The 23,080-nt window shown below is 35.1% G+C and overlaps 1 protein-coding gene across 1 annotated transcript; it reads right to left on the bottom strand.

The window, feature by feature from the left end:
* On the bottom strand, positions 1-23,074 carry CXXC4 (CXXC finger protein 4). Its single transcript, XM_040477051.1, has 2 exons — positions 22,500-23,074; positions 1-4,278 (listed from the first exon to the last, which is right to left on the bottom strand). The coding sequence occupies exons 1-2, from the start codon at positions 23,049-23,051 to the stop codon at positions 4,234-4,236; spliced, it is 597 nt and encodes a 198-aa protein (XP_040332985.1). The 5' UTR covers positions 23,052-23,074; the 3' UTR covers positions 1-4,233.
* Between the last annotated feature and the right edge of the window lie 6 nt (positions 23,075-23,080).

The raw sequence follows: 23,080 nt of genomic DNA, 5'->3' as shown, positions 1-23,080 counted from the left end.
CGTATTTTATGAAAGATTTATATACAGTATTCATTCTGCTGACATAAGGGCAAGTGTAGAATTATACACTTTTGTTTTATCATAAACAAAATCAGATTATCAGGATCACATGTCCATTACTTAAATTCCCACAAATAAAAATTTGTTCATGGAAAAATAGAGATATTTTGAATACTAAAGTCCTTTATTCAACAACACAGAAATTTCACAAAAACAACTTTACTGGGCAAATCGAATGTGTTTTTTTTTTTTTTTTGTAGCTTTTTTTTTTTTTTACAGTTTTGTACATGCCCCATAAGTAATTTTCTTTAATAAATACACTGTTTTCCAAAACTGCTTTTTTTTTATAATTGCACAAGCATACATACACCTTACACAAATATCTATTAGAAAATTTAATAGATGACTGCACAGTTCAGAAGAGGGGAACACTGAAAGGAGTACATTTTGTGGCCCACGTTCCTGAAATCTCAGACTTCCTTGCCATTGTGAAAATGGAATCCCTCCGAACATAGTAGCTGTCTTTTATTCACTAGGAATACAGATCTCAGTGTGAAACTGCCAAATTTAATAAAAACAAAATGTGAAACATTTAGCTGTTACATGAGAACCAACTGTTTGATATCACTGTGAATCTAACCATGATCAAAGACCCACCACGGCTTTTTGCTGAACATATTTGACCCTGAATAGTGTGTTCATTTAACTGCTTTCCCTTGTTCATTATTTGATTACAGATACTATCAGCCTAAAGACTTTGTAAGCTTTAGTATTAATTGTACAACTTACATGCCAGGGGTTCTAAATGAAAGGAAGGGGATATTCCTTTCTGTAGTGATTGCTTAATAGGAATTCATAGGAAGCCCACCATGTCTTGTTCCCTGTGAATGTGTATAGAAGGAAGTTGGCTACTGGGGATTAAGCAACCACGAGATGCTCTTAAATACTCTTACACTGGAGGAAGACTATCACTGTTTTCTCTCCTAAAGATGGACACATTTCTGATTTGTAAATATGCCTCCACTTGGGAACAGACAGGCAAAATCCATCAGAAAGCCACTTTGGTCTGAAGGCCTGGACAGAGGGAAGTTTGCATGATGATGCTCTTGGGATGTTTAGGGTGCCGAGTGACAGCTGACAAGGAAAACACTTCACTGTACTATGTACCAACGTCCTACGTATTTTCCAGCTGTCCCCAAATGCTTACGGTGTGTGCGTCTTCTTATCTCCTTACTTCGTAGGGAAGGTAAGACATCTGTGTATGTAGATCTCTCTTACAAACTTTGTAATTGGACTTATCTGATATGTAATTTTTAAGTTGTATAGTCTGCCATGATCTATATTCTGATTGCCATGTTCTGAATTTTCTTGGTACTGAATATGAAACATACAGCAAGGAATTTTCAAAAGTTACATGTCATTGGGTATTTTAGAATCATGAAACATGTAAACCTTTAAATAATTCCCTTAGGGTATTATAATGACATCCTTTACAAGTTCTCAGTATATGGACTTACAGGGAAGAGAACCAGAGGGAGGCTGGAAGAGTAACATCTTTCTTCGACATCACCAACGAGAACCTTATATGCACCCTACATTATATAAATAGAGTTTTACCAAAATCATTAAAAAAAATGGGTGACGTAAAAGAACAATATCGAGAACAAAAACATGTAAGAGAATTAAAGAAAAGCTGCACTTTTCCATTTCCATAATCAACATTTTTTTCATTAAAAAACTGAATTGACATGTAAAACACCACATTTTACAATATACAGATTCATTAGTTCTTTAAGAAAACAAACAAAAACACATCGAGACATGCAATACTAGCATGTATTTTAGACTCTCAGTACATTGCTGTGCGATCTTTATCCGTTATTGTATGCCTGATACAGCCCGAACGGACGTTTGCTTCAATCCTATAGTGATAATTGTCGTTTTCCAAATAGCAAGGCAAACTTACCATTCAAGTGTGGAAGTAAGTTTTCACTTACTTGTAATTAATTAGCAAATTGGTTTAAAAGAAAAATCAAATAAAAGTGGACAAGAAAGAACTCCTATAGTTCTCATTGGTCCCACAGCAGAAACAGAAATTCTAACTAGAAACCCTCAACGGAATATACATCAAGCAGAAAGCTATCTCAAAATTAACATACATTTTAAGCGCATTTTAGCTCGTGATTATTTAGTTTTCTTCTTTAAACATGGATAGGTGTAATACATAATAAAATTTCCTTAAAAAGGCCATTCAACCATAAGTGGAGACCTTGCGTTCATATTCTAGGCAGGTTTAGTCACTTGTTTTTCACATTGGCATTTGCAGGTGCCTTCTCTACCCCTCCCACCCATGCTCTGATGAGGAAGTGCTCCTTCTGTGCTTTTTAAAATCTCCTGTGATATTATTTCCCATTCATAACTACAACTAGCCTTTTAAAATTATTAATCTGCTAGTCTTTCTAAAACTTTACAGTCCTTTTCATCACCCTTTCTCTTCTCAGGTTATTTTCCTCTGTGTGATCCATCTTGCTAACATTTTTCAGCAGGCTAGTGGATGTTATAGGCTGAAGTAGCTGGCTAGTGGGTAAAGAACAAAAGTTACAGTAACATGGCAACTTCGATCCTCCATGTATTTTCACTAAACTCTACTTTATTCCTAAATATGAGAATAGACTTTATAATCTGGCAAGAAACAGAAATGAAATAAACTCCCTAGGTATCATGTCATCACAAGTAACGTATCTGTCCTCCTGGGACAGACTTAGGAACCTTGACTGCCTTAAGAAAACCAAATCCTACGTGAAAAGGTAGCACAGATCCTATGAAACATTAGCTTCTTTGTGTTTGGGGCTGTTTGCATTTATGGAACTCCACAGAATGTGGCCTTGCCTTCTCAGGAATGAAAGCATCAAGTGACAAAAATGGGAATAGGAGCAATGGAACATTCCACTGAGGGCCTAGGGGAAGGCCAGTGATCCAACTGGGAGGCTATGAGAAAAGGAGATAAAAAGAGATTTAAAAGCCTCACTTCTATAAATGTGTTTAATTTTTTTAACTTAAAAATATACCTAGCCATGTCTCAATGCAGGAGGTCTTTACGTAGTCAAGTTTTAAAACAAACTACCCATTTCATTTCATACATGGAATTAAAACATTTGGATACATTTTATCAAAAGTTTCTTTTTCCTACCAAAAGAAAGAGAAAGAGAGAGAGAGAGAGAGAGAGCGAAATTTAAACAAACAAAAAATACATATACCCCATGCTGGGCTGAGAAAAAAAAATCAATCATGAATTTCTCCCCTAAGATATGATACTTTTCTCTGTATCCTAGAAAACACTGATTTAAAAAAAAAAGTTATACAACTGATGCTGCATGTTCCAACTACTGTGAGTACTCCGCCTTACAGTGCAACCCAAGACAAGTCAACTACACTAAGTATTTGGGAGGTATACCCTTCTGTACAGCTCGTTTGTAAGCAATGCAAGTGCATAACCACTACTCTAATATAGTGCTCAAAAGATTAATTGAAACTTTCATAACATCTTCCCCCTCTTATAACAATACAACTGAAGGTAATTGCTGGATGCATCATCATCTTTTAGTCTTGTAAAACTTGGCATCAAGTCTCTACGGAAAGATGCATGGCAAAACATGCCACTGCTGTTGCTGCTTCTAGAAACAACTGGCAAAAAATAGTTAAAGCTAAAATTTATTGCTCCAGATTTAACTCGCAGAACCATACTGTTGTGTACAAACTGTTAATCTCCATAGATGCTCAGACATGATTGTCTCCTTGTGTCTAAACACACAAAATACAAGCTGCTATCTGTACAGTTTACAGTACTGAAACACATATATTTGAAAATGAAGTATAGATATGTACTTTGCAAAGATACATGATTTTACAGCAGGGGTTTACCCAAACTTATTTTTTTACAGCCACTTCCAAAATAGACAACAACTTCACTAGTATAGCTAAATTACATCAAAGAAAGAATCAGTGTATTGAAAGTAAATAGACTGGCCAATTCCCCAAACTCCCAGATTATTTTTATATGTCTTTTTTTCTTTTCCTTTGTTTTGTTTTGTTTTGTTTTGAAGAAACCCCTATACATAAAATGAAAATAATATCTGGATATTTTCTTCAGTGGTGGACTAAGCAGTTTCTTAAAACAAGACATTAGTTTGCCCTTCACTTCCAAATGCCTTGAAAATAAGATATACTACTGCTTTAAAAGAACCATCGGAATGCTTCAGCGCTGGGAACAGGTGTTCTCTATAAAAAAAGAGCAAGAAAACAAGTTAAGCTTTTTTTCTATGCCAATATAAAATTAGATTTTTCTCCTTTACACTTCAGCAATATTTTTAGTCAGCAATACACAACATAATGACTTGTATATTTCAACATTTAATAAAAAAGAAATGCTCAATCTTAGAACATTACAAAAATTAGAATGTTGAAATTAATGATAATTTACTGAATATAATGATTAAAGCACATTAGTCTAAAAAATACCAGAAACACAGCCTAGAACATGGATAACCATCAGAATAAATGGGAAGGTTGAAGCTATTAATCAGTAGTAGGAAGTCCAGCCAGAAAGTCTGTATCTGCTGTGTACCTATGCACCTCTATGTAAGGTTGCTGCTTAGAGAATTCAGTGAAGTAGTTTCTTTATTCTGGGGAATTTCTTTTATAACAGGACAACAACAAATATTACATCGATGTTACTTCTATCATTTAACAACTATGTACCACTATTTTAAAGTCTGCATTTTCAACAAATTAAGGTCATATGTATGAAACAAACTTACACTAGCCAACGATACTCAATGGAGCATAACTTTTATACCATAAAAATACTATCGTTTTTCAAAGGAGTAATAAGTTAGCAACAAAAGTATGAGCAATTCTTTTAACAAAAACGTTAAAGTCACTGTGGGACTTTTTTTTTGTCAGAAAAACGGTATAGGATTGAATTTTCTTCTATATATTAACATTACAGTAATTCATTATACTATACTCTTCTTTAAAAAACAGAATCACATGAGAACATATTGAAAGTACATAAGAAACAATAAGCTAAGAGTAAATTTTCCTATAGGGGCTAATGAAAGAGAGCTGGTACTATTCCTTAGACCATCCAACAAGCCTGTGTAGAATATAAGATGGCTGCTAGGATAATTAAGTATATAAATTGACATGTTGAATGTTACCAAATTATTGAGTAGGTACAGAATGCGAACACACACACACACACACACACACACACACACACGCACTTCTTGTAAACACATCTTAAGACAGTGTTAATAGCACTTGAACTTCATATTTCAGAATATACATGAAAAATTCTACTGTAAGTACTCCTTAATAATTGAAACTAGCTTTGATTTACTGTCTCACATTTGACTTATTTGGTTGACACAGTCCTATTGTGTTAATGTCATCTAAAAATAAGAGTGTATTAATTAAGATGTCCACTGAAATGTAAATGAAAAGAATAACCATTTTGGAAAGCAAAGCCACTTTTCACTATTTGTACTAGAAAGAGTTTTTAAAAACTTGTCCCTGCAGTCAACACAATAAATTTGAAGATGAATATGTAAGAACAAACTAACGATTCTTTAGTTATTATTTTTATTTTTTAAATGTTTATTTATTTTGAAAGAGAGAGAGAGAGTGAGCAGGGGAGGGGCAAAGAGAGAGGGAGACAGAAAATCCCGTGTAGGCTACGCGTTGTCAACACAGAGTCCAAAGTGGGGCTCGATCTCACGAACCAAGAGATCATGCCCTAAGTCAAAATCAAGAGTTGGAGCTTAACCAACTAAGCCATCCAGGCACCCTGATTATTTTTTAAAATAAACTCTACTCTCAATGTGAGGCTCAAACTCACGACCCTGAGATTAAGAGTCCCATGCTCTACCAGACAGGTGCCCCAAACGGATTCTAATGCAAGTTTGTACCCATGTATATACAAAAGTATTTAACTTGTGAAGTATTGTTTAAAAATGCAAATAAGGAAGTCTATTATTCCCACATAACTAGTACTTATTAATATTTTAATCCTTACTCCTCATGGTGTAATGTTTTCTTCTCTCCAGCTCACTATGCATACCGGAATCTCCATCATTTGATTTGCTTGATAAGAAAAACTCCTTTCCTACTTTCCAAAATTAACTTTTGAATGATAAATATAATTATATATGCTCATTACATTTATTTAATCACTATTAAAGGAACTATATGAACTCATAAAAAACAACATATTCATTCTAATATTCATGCTTTACACACACACACACACACACACACACACACACACGCAGTAAATGAAAACTTAGACGTTTATACCAGATGCTAAGCTTGCTGCCTGATGCCAACTAAGAATAAATTTTATATAAGTATGCACACTTATATAAATGTAGTCATTTTTAACAAGATAAGTTAGATCCAAACATATCCATGCAATTACAGATTCACATATGAAAAATAAACATGTGCATATATATTCATATATATTCACATTTACATGTATAGAATATGACATAGAGATGCCAATTTACTCTCAGATGCCAACTGGAAACAAGACTGTAAGTATATACTTAGATAATCTTGTATCTTGATAAACATATATGTTTATGAAGATAAACAGAAAAATGTATGGAGTACATTTTTTAAATGAGGTGAACTCCTTATGTCTTAGATATATTTTGAAATCTCTTTTCCAGCTCTTTGCTCTTCCTGTGCCCTTTTCCATTACTCAGTTTTATTTGCAATATTTAGAAAAAGCAAGCTTTATAAAATGCCACCTGAGATCAAAGGTCATTATTGTGAGGAGAAAGATAATCATTTCTCAATGCTTTTTACCACTAAAAATTAATTAGATAATGCAAATATGAGAAAAACAGAGAGCTGGTTTTCTTTACTAATGCATCTTGTCACCAAATAATAGTACTGGGATGTGTGTGTATTATTATGCATACATTGAGACCAGTACGTATCTCCGCACCTAAGGTACAGACCATCCACTGCTGTAGGGTAAAGGTGAAGATTAGCAGGGAGGCATCTTTTAAAAACGATCACTCCCTTATATGAAGATTTATGAGGTCATGAAGCCTAAAAATGATTTGTTGGTAAATCACCTAAAATGTGTGAGAAAACAGGAAAACCAATGGTGCGTTAATTAGAACAAATTATCAAGGCATTCACCAGAAGCTTGAAGTGAGGTTCCTCTAAATGTTATTTCAGGATTAAAAAAGTAATAAAACTCCTTAGTGTCCCCCATAGGTCACACAAAGCAGAAAATGCATGCCCAATCTCCTGCCTGATTTGTATTGGTTCAGTGGAAACTTACTTTATATCTGGACTGAGTTCTTTTCTGCCAAGATGGGTAAGGCAACACTGTTTGTTTTCATACATAAAATATTGTTTAAATTATATATTTTTGATTAAGTCTGTACCAATTTGGGGACATGTCTTCTCTAATCCTGTCAATGAATGAGGTCATCTTTGTAAGAGAACGTTTATTTCAAATGTTGTGTGGATTCAACACACCAATGAGGGACTAAACACCCTGCCTAGCTACCTTCGGGGTTATATAAATTCGAGAGTCCCAGCTGGGGAATCACACTCCTGATGAGATTACAGTGACTTTCTGGATCTCAGTGATGCTTGCAGGAAATCATTATCCTGAGTGACAGGAAAGCCAGATTCCCCAGGAAGAGAAGGGGGTGGAGAGGGAAAGAATAGAATTGAGTTGATCAGCATTGTTTAAGACAGCCTTCCCTGCTCCTGCAGGTGCAAACACTGACAAAAAACAGCCTGCTCCCAGGAGGACTGTGGAGAAACCTGCAGCCCTCACTTCTCCTTCCGGTATTGCTGTAAAGCATGGTGTTCCAGAGAATTCATCCCTATGAAAGCCAGAGCCACATACCGAAGAAATGAAACTAATGAGCTTAAAGGGCTGGCTTCTGTTTCCCTCCTAAATAACTTTAAAAAGCAATGATACTTTCTTGAATAAAGGAACGATATAACCCAAACCCAAGTACAGTTTACACTGACATTAAAAAATGAATACAAAAAATTATCAATCTGCCTCCGGCAATGGTATTATTTAAGTTCTGTTAAATCAGCAATGAAGACATAAATTAAACAACCTAAAATACACAAAACTACCAAAAGCTGCCACCTTAGAATTTGAGTATTTTTTTCTTTTTTTGTGCCTGTTGAGCAGTCACGTGAACTGTGACATCTTCAGGTTGAGCCTGCATCTACACACTTTTGTTTAAAATATGGCAAGTCCAGAGGTGGCTGGGTGGCTCAGTCGGTTGAGCATCTGACTTGATTTCAGCTCAGGTCATGATCCAACGGCTGTGATTCCAGGGTCATGGGATTGAGCCCCACTGCGGGCCCCCCTCTGAGCACAGAGCCTGCTTAAGATTCTCTCTCTCTCTCTCTCTCTCTCTCTCTCTCTCTCTCTCTCTCTTTCTCTCTCTGCCCCTCTCCATTTGCTCTCCCTCTCTCTCTCTCTCAAATAAAAATTTAAAATGAAAAAAAATAAAATATGGCAAGTCTAAAAAAATTCACCTCCTGAAAGTTGAAAATGGGATATCTATACCTTTTTTACAATATATAAAGTACAGCACTAAACAATACTCATCATTTTAATAAAGCTAGACATGAACTTTCAAAGGGCAAATTAAAGGCAACTTGATGTTGAAATTCACGTCAGAATGCATAAGTCTATAAATTGAGATAATAATTATGACATTTGAAAATTCTGTAACTAAAGTTAAATATATTTAATATTTATTCATATACTTTTGAATCCAAAAATCTCAGTGATTCACCTGGGTCTTCGGAATTCTGTGAAACAACAGGATGGTTCTAATACAATGATTTCCAACCTGGAGTGTTTTAGGCGACTGTTATTCTTCTACTAATCAGAAAATTATTTCTAGTTTTCCCATTTATTATTAATTAAAGAAATGGAAATCATCCGATCATTTTTCGATTCTCATATAATGATGTGAAGTATACTTTTTCCAACCGAAAGCAAAGCAATTTAGAACTGCAGTTAGCCAATACAGCCTCTTTTAAACTCTGCTGAAATAGTTTTCCTGTGAGGAATCCCCTATGTTCCTTAGACTCCAAGCATCTAAGACCTTGAAACTGGGAACACCTCACAGCATTTGGCTCACCTTGTCACATAAGAACTTGACACCTTAATGAATCACTGAAATTTTGCAATAGAAAGTATGCAAGTATGACAAAAGATAATAGTAGGTACCAATGTTTGCCTTTAGATATTTGATTATATTTTGTTTCGGCTTCATATGAAACTTCAAAACTTTAGAGTATTTTGCGTTAAGAAAAGGAAAGGGATTCCTGATGGTGAAGAAAACTACATTTTTTTTTCTGATTTGGCTCACAAAGAATGCTAAAACATCAAGTTATATAGGTTCTCAATTTCTTTTACTGACAAAATTTCAAAACCTACTTGGAGAAGAAAAAATTTTATTCTATATACAATATTGTGGATGGGAATACACACAGTACATCGATAAAATTAATAATTATGATCTAAAATGATACCTAGAAAATGTTAGAGACATACCAAAAATTTTTCAGCAGAAATATTTTTCTATATCCTATTTATAATTAATATATTGTAGAAATCATAGACCAGTAACCCACTAACTTTGCTAGAACTTTTAGCAAGCACAAGTATAGCATAGGTCAGTAAATCTGAGAGAACAATTATTTTGTGATATATGATAATCTCACAGTCTAACAACTTACTGTTATTACAATCATAAACAACTTTATTTGTTAACAATACCTCAATTAAAATATATAAATTAATATAAGTATAGCTTCTACTTTTTAGATTACACCTTTCTTTTTTCTGTTCTATTGTAATATATATGCCTTATATACTATGTGATATATATCATATGTGTGATATGATATATATGTACGATATCTATTTGTGATATATCATGATATATATATATATATATATATATATCAATCACATATGTGATATGCATCAGACTAACTTTCCTCATAATTCAGATTCATTTATCATATAACTGTGTAATATGTATATTATACTCACATTTTTGTATACTCACATTTTGTTTTGGACATTATCCAGATGTCAACTAAAAATACTTATCAGTATTACCACTAACTGGAATATTAGGCCCCTTTCTAAATGAAAGAAAGAACCAAATGAGTAACTGGATATGTTTTATGACCCACTTTTTTGGAGGCCTTAAATATGATTATAAGGAGAACTCAACTTTTTTGGTTTTCAAATTGACGTTTATGGCCAGGATTTCTCTGATTAATGGTGGAGAACTCGCAATGGTTTTTTCATTAGTATCCATTCTCTGCGGGCCATTGCTCCTACCACTCCTCCTGCTTTGCCAATATTGACAGTTCTTCCTCTTCCGCCTCCTCCTACATGAACACCACCACCCTCACCATCACCACTGTGATGGTTTTAGACTACGACAGCATGACGTTTTACAAGACAAACCTAGCTAACCTTTGTAGATGGAAAGCTGAGTTGTTATAGTATGTAATGCAGATGCTAAAGTCACATCAATGTGGTGGTAGAGCCCGTTAGGAAAATAACTGCCTAAAGGAGAATGTGTGTCTAAAGAAGAGGAGTGGGTTGGTAGAAAGGAAAGTAACAGCTGAACGCCATGACTTGGACATGGGTCCCAAAGTGGCAAAAAAGGCGCCTACTTTTGGTCCTAGTATTTAATGCAACTACTGTATTTAAGCAAGTCTCTTGATAATGCTATGTAGGATTATATTTCAACTGATTTTGGTAAAAACACTTCAAGTCACATCTTTCTAATAAATAAGTTTATTGTGTTATAGATGAGTTGTTTAGTGATGAAAATGTTCTTGGACATATAAAAATAAACTGTAAGGGGGTGGTACGCAGAAAGAAGAAAACATTTCAACAGTCCACAAATTAAAAAGGTGTTTCTGAAAAACAATTATATACAGTATTTTTAACCCTATGTTAAAAGTTCTTAGAGGGAGTGTGAAAGGAAATTAAATGTAAAACAGATTAAAAAGCAAAAATTAGATTAATAACATCAATACTATAAAAATGATTAGAATTAATTCTACTTATATGTTCCATATGCTTAGATTTCACTTATGAATATATATACAAATACATGTGGTTATATGATAAATGAATCTTTATCTACCTACTTACCTACCTACCTACCTATCTGACAGACAAAAGTTAGATAATTCTATGTCCCCTCAGAGTCACTCTACTAATCCTGTTTCATGCAATGATACCTTTAGGTAAGATCATTGCTGATCAGCTATTGAAAAACGACCATCATTCTTTTCTTGATCAAGTTGTTGGACCATTTTGAAGATGTTGATTGATTTTAAAGTAGACAGTGAACTGTGGAAATATTCTTGTAAAATGGGAGGAAATAGGAAGCCACATTAAAAAATACGAAGAGGTGACTTTTTAAAACTACCAAAGCTATGATTTGGATAGTCTCTAACATGTATTCAAATGAAACACAATAGTTACACCAAACCTCTATAATTACAGTGCTTATCTTTGAATTATTATAGATCTGAGAATTTGAGAAAATTTTTTTTCTGTATTATATAAAAAGTGAAAATAACTTTAATAAAATTTTTTCTCACTAGGCTAAGTTCCTTAGCATCTTGGATGTGGTCACTGGACTGCATCTGGTTTGGAATCCTCTATGACAAAATTCCAACCACTTCTATAGACCCAGCCCAAAAACAGAGAATGTTTTAGGTCCATGAATTACTTAGAGGAATTTAGAGTCAGTTCCAAATGTTTTGGTCATAAAGATGCTATCATCAAAATAATGTACTTGGTTAAAACCATATTTCTGAGAATAACATGCAGTTTTTGGTCTCTCTCCTTTTTTCTTTTTAAATAACAAAATTAAATGACATATAGTCAGTAACTATTATAATTTAACTTTATCAAGTTATTACATGTTTATCTAGCTCTTTAGAAATATATGTTGGTTAATGTCCCTCATTAAGAGGATATATACTCTTAAGCATTCTACACTACCATAATATCAGCAAATCTTGTGCTAGAGCAAGTCCTCAAATGTTTAGATTGAAATTTCTCCTCAGAGAGTTTCCATATATTACTTCTTTTTCTATGAATATCTTTTGCCCCATCTTTGTGCAAACATAGCCACCTTCACAAAGCTAACTAACCAGCAGAGTATATTAATAAGCCTAACTTTTTTTTTCAAGCATAGAATTAATAAGATGTAGTGATTAATATTCTTTCTAACACTTTTCTGGAGTCTTTTTTGCATGTACATTCTGTATTTTCCAGGAAGTTATCTGTATAGCCACAAAAAACTACAGTTATTTTTGAAAAATGAGTTGTTTATAGGTAGAGGATGGCCTCTGTCTCCCGAAACACTATTTTTCATTTTGAGCATTAGTTTTCTCACCTTGGCTTTGCTACATTTCTAACTGTAGACCTGAGTTAATTAATCTTAAAGAGAAATTAAAAGGAAAAAAAAAAACACAACACTAAACAAAACCTAGTTTCTGTGAAACTACTTGTTTCATTATGGTAAATGAAAAGAAACAATGCTGAGGGGTTCTAGAGGGTCTAAGCTAAGACTTATGGCATCTTTACAGAAATTTTGAGACATTAACTATTTCTACCAATCTCTTCTTTAAACCAGACTCAAGAAGATGACCTTGAGCATGACAATCCTTTCTACCAATATGCTCCTTTCTGATTTCCCTTTAATCTGTAACACTACACTCTCCCTGCCCTTCCTCCCTCCCTCCTTTTCTTCCTTTACTTCTTTTTTATTCAGGTCAAACAAGAGTTTCCAGTACTCTGTAAAATACACTTACAATAACAAGTCATACTGTAGATTCTCAGTATGTTCAAATGTTCAAGGCAAGTATTCTTTTTGTTTTCTTATTCCTTGACAAATTCTAGAACACTAAAGAAAACTTAATACTTCATCACATAATCACGTGAGGTAACCAAGCAGAGATCATAAACAGCAATTTGTATTTCTTATTTAAATCTGGGGAAGAACTAAGCCAAGGATGAATCAAGGAATCCCAAGGCTTATACATAGGTACGAGGTTGCTTCCAGAGCGATTATATCATTTTAATTCAATTATATCATTTTAAATGTGTCCATTTCTTGGATTGAGAGTTGAGAATGAAGTAGGAAATTAAGTATCTTAGATGGAGGGCCGACTAAGATGTAGAGTTAGGGATTTCGATGGGTATTGTAAAAGGTGGAAATAAAGAAAATTCAAGGTCCTTAAGCAACTGTGTGTGTGTGTGTGTGTGTGTGTGTGTGTGTGTGTATGAACATATATGTATGTATACATCCACAGCACTTACCACAAACCTTAGAAAGTAAGAGTTCCTACCTGAAGATTTGTTAAATTGAATTGAATTTATCAGGGGTTTTCTATGTGCTCAGTAACATACCATGTATTCAGGATTATACAGCATAGGTACAGACCTGCCTAGGAGAAGTGAAGACACACTATTTAAGAAAGACATTTAAATTTTACTCTTTATCTTGTTAACATTGTTCCATTTACAAATATAATTTCTTTCCTCACTACAGACTTGTTCAATAGTGTTGTTGCTGCCACTAAACTAGTGTTTTTCAAAATTTTTTGACTGCAACCAACACTTAGAGATACATTTTACATAGCAGCCTAGTACATGCATACACATACATTTATGTATACATACAAACTGAAACAGAAGTTTAACAATATGTACTCTTACTATATGTGCTGCACTCATATATTTTATGTTCCACTCTGTTCTGTTCTACTTTCTAAAAATCCTTGTGGTAAGCCAACACATGGACCACTAATGTTCTGTCACCTGCAGTTTGAAAAACACAGCTCTACGCCACACAAATAACATATTCATGTGAAGAGAATCACATGAGGAAAATCCAAAAACCACTCCACTTCATAAAGAATTTAATTCTCTACAGTAGACTTACACAAAAGATCTGTATTTCTTTGGGGACGGAAAAGGCCAGTGTTCTCTATTTTGTTTTTCATGGATGAAAATTAGAGCACACGAAATATTTAATGCTTACTAGAAGATTCCACATCTTTTCAATTTTCATCCATCTATATACAACCGAGAATTTTAGCTCTTTCCCTTATTCTTGACTCCACCAAAACCATCACTGGTCTCATCTTACCTACACACAAGAACATTTCCCATAGACAAATCTTTCACCAGCACAGTTATTTTTCTACCACCAATTCACCAACACTCGCAATCATCCTTTCTGCACAATTAAATGAATTGAATGTACATAGTCTATCTTTCTTTTAAAATGTATTCCACTTTTTTTCACTCTGTCTGTAAGGTTTTGAAGAAAATATACCTTCTCTGGAATTTGCCAGAATTCCTGAAATATACAGAAATGCCATAAATCTTGGTGATGTATAAACATATACCCTTTTCCCCTCTCATCCTCTTAGATCATTATCCTTTTGATTCTATCAGTCATCCAGGTGTGTGTGTGTGTGTGTGTGTGTGTGTGTGCGTGTGCGTGTGTGTTTAATTTCTGACCAGGAAACTGTACTTTCAGCAGAGTTTTCACCAATTTGACACTTCTTCACGTTCTCAAGAATGTCCTCTAAAGTATGAATTTAGATGCAGAGGAGATCCAAATGGGACACCATTTTCCACCCATCTTGGAAGCATTCTCTTTTAGCTACACTTTGGAATTATTCTACCAAATGTTTCAAAGACATAAGTAAAAATAATAACATCAGCTATAACACAATCTGTTTTCCTTGTCTCTGATTCAGCTGCCACTCCACTGAACTTGAGCTTTAGCTCTCCCAAACCAAATGTATTGAGTGAAGTCATAAAAATATTATATTCCCTCATTTTATAGTTTCCATTCTTTGCAAAACTTCTGTAACTGCTGAAGCAAAGCAGACATCCATATCCTGCCTTGACAAAGTTCCTTCTAGATACTGCATTGCATCCTGACTTGAATATTCCTTTCTACTTGGTTTTTAATGCTTTCTGGGTTAGTATCTCACCTGTCTTCGGGTTTATCACTATTTTCTCCCAGAAAACCATCAGCCTTCTCTATTACCACTCACTAACTTTCTTTACCTCACAAATATTCTCTCCTTAATAAGAAGAAAAAGGAAAGTTCTTCATAATTACTTTACTTTTTATCTCAGAATGTATATCTGTTTTACGCTCCCCCCTCACACACCTATCTTTCAAAACAAAAGTAAGTAAAATTTTCCAATATTTATTAAATATGTTCTCCAACTAGAATTCACAAGCATTTAACCATTTCTTTTCACAATGATTTTCTTAAACTAATTCACATTTAGAATAACTCCCCATGTCTGCCAAATAAAGAAAAGAGTAACCAAACGAAGGTATTGAGTTAAAGGGAAACACACATACACTCTCCCCCACCCTCAGCCCCCATTAAAAGTTAGAGAAATTAATGGCAATGGTGTGCCTTTGGTGAGGAAGGAGGAAGCACACGAATGTGTTTAATTTGGCTCATCACATTGACTGACTTGACTGGGTGAGTTGTGCAGTTTTCCTGGGCATTTGACAATACAAGAACAAGGAAAACTTGTTTATCAGGTTTATCTCTTTCCAAGTGAAATCAAGGCCAGTTATTTGGAGAACTGGATGATTAAAGCAAAAATCCAGAAAACACAAGCTACAACAGAGTTTATCTGGGCTTTAATTTCTGAAAACCATAAGTAGCCTGCCTGTGTACTGAATTATCTGTAAACATAATTGTCTTATTCTCTACTTTTCATTGACGACTTTAAAATAGGAATGAGAAATTGCATAGCATCTTTCAGTATGCAGAGTATACAAACCTACATATAATATCAAAAAGTTGTAAGCTAGTGGGTATTATTATCCCCATTCTATAGATGAGGAAATAAAGTTCAGATAAGTTATGCTGATGTACCTGACATTTCAACTGTAAGTTACCTAATACTATGGGCTCTTCCCATAACACATCATCTAACTGTGGCCACATGGCCCGAATATAATTTTTAATTATAAAAGAAATGAAAAGCCAAGAAACTAGTATACTTTCCTAATATAATCTATATTTGGTTTTATATCAAAGAAATACATCTTGAATATTACTTCCTTAAAAAAGTAATTTTTGCTTTGCCATTTGCTTTAGAGTTAGTAATGTAATGTGAAATAAATGCATTAAATATTAAGAAAAGGAAAAACAGGACAAATTTAACAGGCTCGCTCTCATACCTGGCTTCAGATTCTTAGGCTGTTAAAACAAATTAAGGGAAAGCTCCAAAGTTTCACAGAGGAAAAAAAAAATTCTCATAATGTTTTACAGTAGAAGTTAACAAGCCTGCTGGGATCCTTTTAGCCCCTGCAGAGCTAAGTCTTCAACATTATTAAATGGCTGTCGCATCTGAAGTATGGTGCAACATAACTCAATAAACAACAGAAAACATATGATGCTGAATGGAGGGAGGCTTGTCGATTAACGTGCAGAATAATTCAATTTTAGGACAGGTGTTTGTATGTGATGGAACGAGATACGACTGAAAGACAGACCACCCTTGTGCCGCTCCCCCAAATATTTTGAAACTCATAAGGACAAGAGCATAATGCCAGATGAAAAACTATGTCAAGAATGAACAGAAGCACCACAAAGCAAGTGAAGGAATAAAATTACACATACGCAAAATCTTCAAAATTTACACTGATTACAATAAAAAGTATTCTTGAAAACAAATGTTTGTAAAAGATGGTATTTTCTCAAGTGTTCCACGTTCCCAACCAAGATCATCTACATTCTCATCAGTGACTGAAAATCCCACATAAAAATGGAAGAGTTTACCATTATTTTGGGTGCAGTTTTGCCTTTTAATGACTAATCTAAAAATAAAGGAAAACTAAAAGAGATGTGAGTCCTTTATCCAATGTAGATATATACTTGGGCCATTCACTAACTCTTGAATTTAACCTACTAATTTGATATTTTTACATAATGAATGTATTAGTTTAATGTTTTGCATAATGTAAGAAAACATGTAAAAAATGGAAGCATTTACACTCTTGTGAAATTTATTGGACAGTAGGACATTTTGTTATGCTTTCTCAAAGCAAGATTAAAAGGTGAATTGTTTTCGGGTAAAAACGAACTATGCATTCAGACAATCTAACCAACTGAGTCTGAACAGTTTGAACAGTTCTAAGTACCAACTATTTCAAGAGTTTTTAAAAACACATTTCGGCCTACGCAAGTAGTTTATATACTTGTGAATCCAGAAGGAACACCCTACAGGGTTTCCAGGGTCACTCCCATATAGATCATCAGTCTCCAACCTGGCAAACTAGAGCAAATATGGATGAAATGCCCACCTGTTTGCACTCCTTTCCATTTTTAGTGGACAGACGATTTTTTTTTTTAATTTACTCTGTTAATATCATTCTGTAAGTCTGACTATACCAAAACTCCTAACTATTCACCCAGGAAAACAGCTGACTAAGGCTAACCAAAATATACAGCACTGTTTCTGTAATCAGCTCATCAAAAAGTTTAGGAATCAAGTAACTTTTGTTTATTTTCCTAATCAATAGATACACTCTTCATTCTTATTTAAAATGTCCAATATTTTTATCTGGTTAGTCTAAAATTTGTTGTCGTTTTTACTGATTTGTTCTGATTGGCTTTCTGGTTGCTTATTGGTTTGTATTTTGTTTGAGGACAGTTGAATTTCACCCAAACATTCCTACAGGATACCTTAAATATGAATTTTAATTATTTTTATTTTACTATTCCTAATTGCCATGCCAAAGATTGCTTAGAAGTTTCATGATATCTGGATGGGTGGGGGTATTATTTTCATTTAGGAATTATTGAAAATGTATGGTCCTTTTAAAAACAACTTTGGACCACCTTGCACTAAATCTAGTGATAGAAGGAAAATCGCACTGGACTTGTATTACAGTATGATGCCTTGACCACAAATCTAGTTGACTTTAGTCAAAGTTAAAATTTTCTGAACTTTTTTCTTATCACTTATGAAATTCAGGATTGTTTTCCTACATTATTTCTATATTACACACCTGTTAATATCCTATCATTTTGTTTAAGTTGATTGAAAACTTTCCTCTTTCCCTTGATAGTTATATATTTGCATTTTGAGAGTAAAGCAAAAATTTACGCTTTTATAAACTGGCACGTTTTTGATTTTTGAAACTGAAAATTGAGAACTCATTTTTAAATTATGATATAAAATGACAAACTGGTGGATGTTTCACTTTAAGATAGGAAACATCCGTATTTACCTATAAATTTTTTATGTAAAAGTCACCAAACTTCAAAAACTTATTAACATGGTCAATTATTTAACTAGACAGATGCTGAGTGTGAAGGACACCCTATTTTATACATGGTCTACAAATGAATTTCTTTGGGAAACAGGAACCATCTCCCTTGCAGACAATGCTTTGTCCAGAATTCTACAATTGTCATTTGGGTGGCTGGGGCTCTCAGAACTTAATAGCATATATAAAGAAACATGTCCCTCCTCCCCTAAAACACTCCTCAAAAAAATCAAGTTATCAAGTTTGGGGCAATATTTGGATGTTTTCCACCAAACTCCTGAGAAGCACAACCAAAATTGTTGGCCTGTATATTCAGCAGATAAATTTTTTAATGAGAGAAAAGAGAAGAAAGTGATTGAAATTGTTCTTTTTCTTGAGTTTCTAGTTTCTCAGTCTCTTCCCTCTAAGGTACCCTTTTCAAGTCCCTTCTCCAGCTTGTGATGCCAGTGTGTAACTTAGAGCTGAGAGCCAAGGGTGAGGGCAGGGAAATCTCCTGAGGTGCTGCTTACTAATGTAATTCCATAAATCAGCTAATGGGAGAGAAACCAGATCTGTGTGGTCTCTAATGCTGTCCCACAGAGATCAATCATGTCACCTGAACAATGTTCAGGGACTAAGAGGCTGGGGTTGCCCAAGGGATGATTCTATCCCTTGAGTCATATGAGGCTGAGATATTTTAAAAAGTTAGATCTTCATATCAGAAATGTAACTACTGTGAATCTGAAAACTGAAGGATTGATTACCTTTCCATGAGAGAAAGTGCTATTATTATGTAACTTATTATCATAATGCATAATCACATGTTTATTAAAATCTCTCAATTTAATATTGATCATTTAGGATGCAAGTTTTTAAGGTGAGTTTTGTTGCAAAAAGGGCATATAGTATTTGTAATAACTGCTTTGAATAATTAGTGACAAGTTTTTAATACAGTAATTGACTAAATGAACAGTGTTCTATGCAAATACACAGTATCACAGAAAAACTAAATTTGTTTTATGTGCATTGTTATCTTATGGAATGTTATCAAGAGGGTGATTTTATAAACATATTTCCAAGGCATTAAGATGCTCTTAACATGAGATGAAGCAGGAAAATGTGAAAATAAGTTAGGTTGTTCTAAAAGGAATGCCAGAGAGGAGGCTTTAAAAAATGTGGGCAAGAATCCCAAAACATCCATGTGAATCTGTCTTAATTTCAGTTTACTCACCCTGAAAATCTGATTAAGCCTCCAGTCTTTGGGAGGAGAATAAGTCAATGGAAAGAAGGACTCATGAGGTTTGAAATGATAAATAAGAATAAAACTAATGATTATGATGCAATTATTAATTGGTGTCCATAATTTAAAGCCAACAAATATTAGCTACTGAACTTAAACCTGAAGTCCACAGGTAATACCCATAATGAAACCCCAAATCATTATCCTCAGCCAGGGAGTCTATCCAATCTCTAAAACATCTCCACAGATGATGATAACTTACAGGAACCAAATTAGAGAGGGAAGCAGGTCAGCAGGGGACTTTTCACCCACCAGCAAACACTGCTCCAGCTTTGGTTCAGTCATGTAAACCCTGTCACTCTGACATGCATCCAGCTGGTTTCCTACAACCATAACTGTGTGGTTACACATGTGCTTAAGGCTGCCATTGCCTTTTTAAAATAAGCTAGATAGAGTCTTAGCCAATTAAAAAACAAAACAAAACCCCTCCCCCAAACTTTTTCTTTCTGCCAAATAGCATTCCACTAACAATCTTAGCCTTGAACCATGACCTTCTTGTAGGAAGCAGTATGTAGTTAGGAAAACATCTTCAGAGAGCTCTATGAAGACTGAAATTTGTTTCCCTTCTCACCCACACCCCATTTTCTGAAGATCAACAGAACTTTTGTGCACGTGGATTTAAAAGAAAAGGTAGTACTATGGGATCATCTGTGATCAAAATGTCTAAGGAATTTAAACATCACAACAAGTCTGTGGGAAAACTACCCAAATGAGAAAAAAATGGAAAAAAAATTATGAAATTTGTCTAGACTGATAAATCAGCATAGAAACTTGTGCAGAAAACCTATTGATAGCCACATTAAGCTCCTTCAGAGCGGTTATTTACTAAGTAAATCAGAATTATTCAGCGGCCCTACCCACTGCACACTCTAAATTGGGATGCAGGCTGGGCCATGGGTCTAGCTGAAGGTGTAGCCTACTTGCAACATGAAATCTATTATGCTACATACCATATAGTTAAAGAGGAAAAATAAAGCCATCTAGTCCTTATCAACTGGGCATTAACAGGAAATTTTATCATGAACTGAATTTTAATTCCCATAGGCCTTAGAGACTAGAGGTAAGTTGCAATAAATTACTCCAGAAAAACACAATTCAAGAACTAAAAACTAGTTTTTGCCACCTAAGAAAATAGATAGACCTGCATTTTTATAATTGCTATTATCTTTGTTTAAGCAGCGTTGCCAAAGGAAATGTAGTAAACCACTCTGAAGTAAAGTCAAACTCTTGACAAAGAGATGAATTCTCTTATAAGGAGGGATAAGTGCAATGTTTTGATGGACCTGATCACAATCAATAATGATAGCAATACAACACTGTGGTTTTTTTTGGAATCCCAAAGTGCCATTTGCTTTGTATATTAATAAAACTTAAAAAAAAAAAATCTGTATCTTATTTGTGTTCAAACCTGCAACAGAATTCTTTAACTTTCCTCTTTTAACCTTTTAAAGAGGTTCTCCTTCATGGAGAAAACTCCTTGAAGCAGTGCTCGCAATTTTTAAAAAGAATGGGCAAGTGCCCTCTGATAATAACTTGTGAGAGCCAGTCTCACTCTATAATCTGACCCATAGAACATTCCCAAATGCTAAATCCACTATCTACATTCTCAAGTATATATGAACATCCTGCCATCTACTCTGCAAATCTTATCAAGGGACTAAATACGATTACTTTTCCATATTTCTTTGTTAAACATTCCACTAAAACCATTTACCTATGATTGTACATTTTTTCCCTTTTTGTTTTGATCAAGTTACCATATGAAATTTCCACCAGACACATCACTCCTTGTATTTAACATAATTAAAAGCCTAATTTAACAATTACTTTAGTGGTAATCAGTACATGCCTGTTGTAAGGTCATATAGGAAAAAGAAACTATTATTGACCATCTAGGGTATCAATCGAAACTGTGCTTGGTGTATAGAACAATTTTGTGACCACAAAAATGGTTACTTTGTCAGATGCAGAGCCCAGAGTAAATATACTTTGGTAACCAAATTTTTTTGGAATCATTTGTTTCTGAAACTACATGAAACAATTCTTAAATAGAATTACCATCACCTGCCCGAACTGAACTAATTTCGTCCCTTTATTCTTAGACACATCCTTCTTAAAAATTGCAGGTGGTGTTCAGCTTTCCATATTATTTCTGCTTTCTCAAAAAAACACCAGATATGCAGAAAATGGAAAATAGAAACGTTTTTTATCACGGTGAAGAGGAAAAAAAAAAAAAACTATTCTAGAAGGGGGTAGAACACCCTTTTGAAAGCATGTATTTCAGCTTCAATGATCACTCCGATTGTGTTTTAATGGAACTATAGGCTTTTGTGCCACAAAGTGTGCCCTCACTGTTATAACTGGGCCACTAAGAAGTCTCCCTTAGCCTGTAACAGTATATAAAACGCGAAGTGTCCAATCCTTTGGGCAGAGATGCTTTTAAAACTAATACTAAGAGGGAGGGGGGCATTTTTGACCATACTGAATGTGAAACTTCTGATTTTTTTAAACCAATTACATTAGTTTACCACCACAGATAAAAAGGAGGGGCGCACCCCCCCCCCCCAATCTGGAGGCCAGTTCCACGCGAAGTGCAGCTGGGGAGGGTGGTGGACAGGCCGTGCCCTCGCAACCACCTGCGACTGTATCTTACAACCTGAAGGAAGCTTCAGGAAAGGGGTACTGCATCTTCAAGCCAGACAAGAAGCCCTGAAGGGGAGAAGAGAGGGGAGTGAGGAGGGAAGGGGGGAGACTGGGAAACAAGAAATCATCTCCTCTGACCTCTAGTGAAGTGCCAGGTTTTTTCTTTAGCTCTTCACATTTTCTAAATTTGCAGATCTGGTGTCCCGTTTTGCGGTTCCTGCAACTGCTGCAGACGCCACAGTTGATGAGCCTCTTGCAGGGCACGCAGACCCCACACCTTTTCCTCTTCTTCTTGGCCGGGTTGGCTCCGCTAGCTCCCCCTGAGGAGGACGAGGAGGAGGAGGAATGATTCTGCGGGCAGTCTGCCAGATTGGCAATTTGAAACGCACTGTCTGTGACGGCTGCTGAGGCTGCTGCGGGGGAGTGAAGGGCTGTCATGACGATGACCCCTGGAGGTAATGAGATGCCCCCTAAAGCCGGGATAGCGGAAAAAGTCCCCACGCGCTCGGGGAGATTCATTATCTCTGCTTCAGCAGCGCCGCATTTGAGCTTGTTCATGCATTCCCCCGCCAAAGGTCTGCAGTGTTCAGGGGATAAGGTGGAGAGGAAATTAGTATTTGCCATTTGCAACGACGGCTCTGGCGGGCAGCCAGCTTTCCCCAGCCTCTGGGAGTCGTTTCGGTGGTGCATGCTGGTCCTGCTGCCGCCGCCGCCGCCGC

Source organism: Herpailurus yagouaroundi, unplaced genomic scaffold (assembly GCF_014898765.1).
Source record: "Herpailurus yagouaroundi ecotype Mexico unplaced genomic scaffold, PumYag 28, whole genome shotgun sequence".
In the NCBI taxonomy this organism is placed as follows: domain Eukaryota; kingdom Metazoa; phylum Chordata; class Mammalia; order Carnivora; family Felidae; genus Herpailurus; species Herpailurus yagouaroundi.
This window is presented reverse-complemented; position numbering and strand designations above follow the sequence as displayed.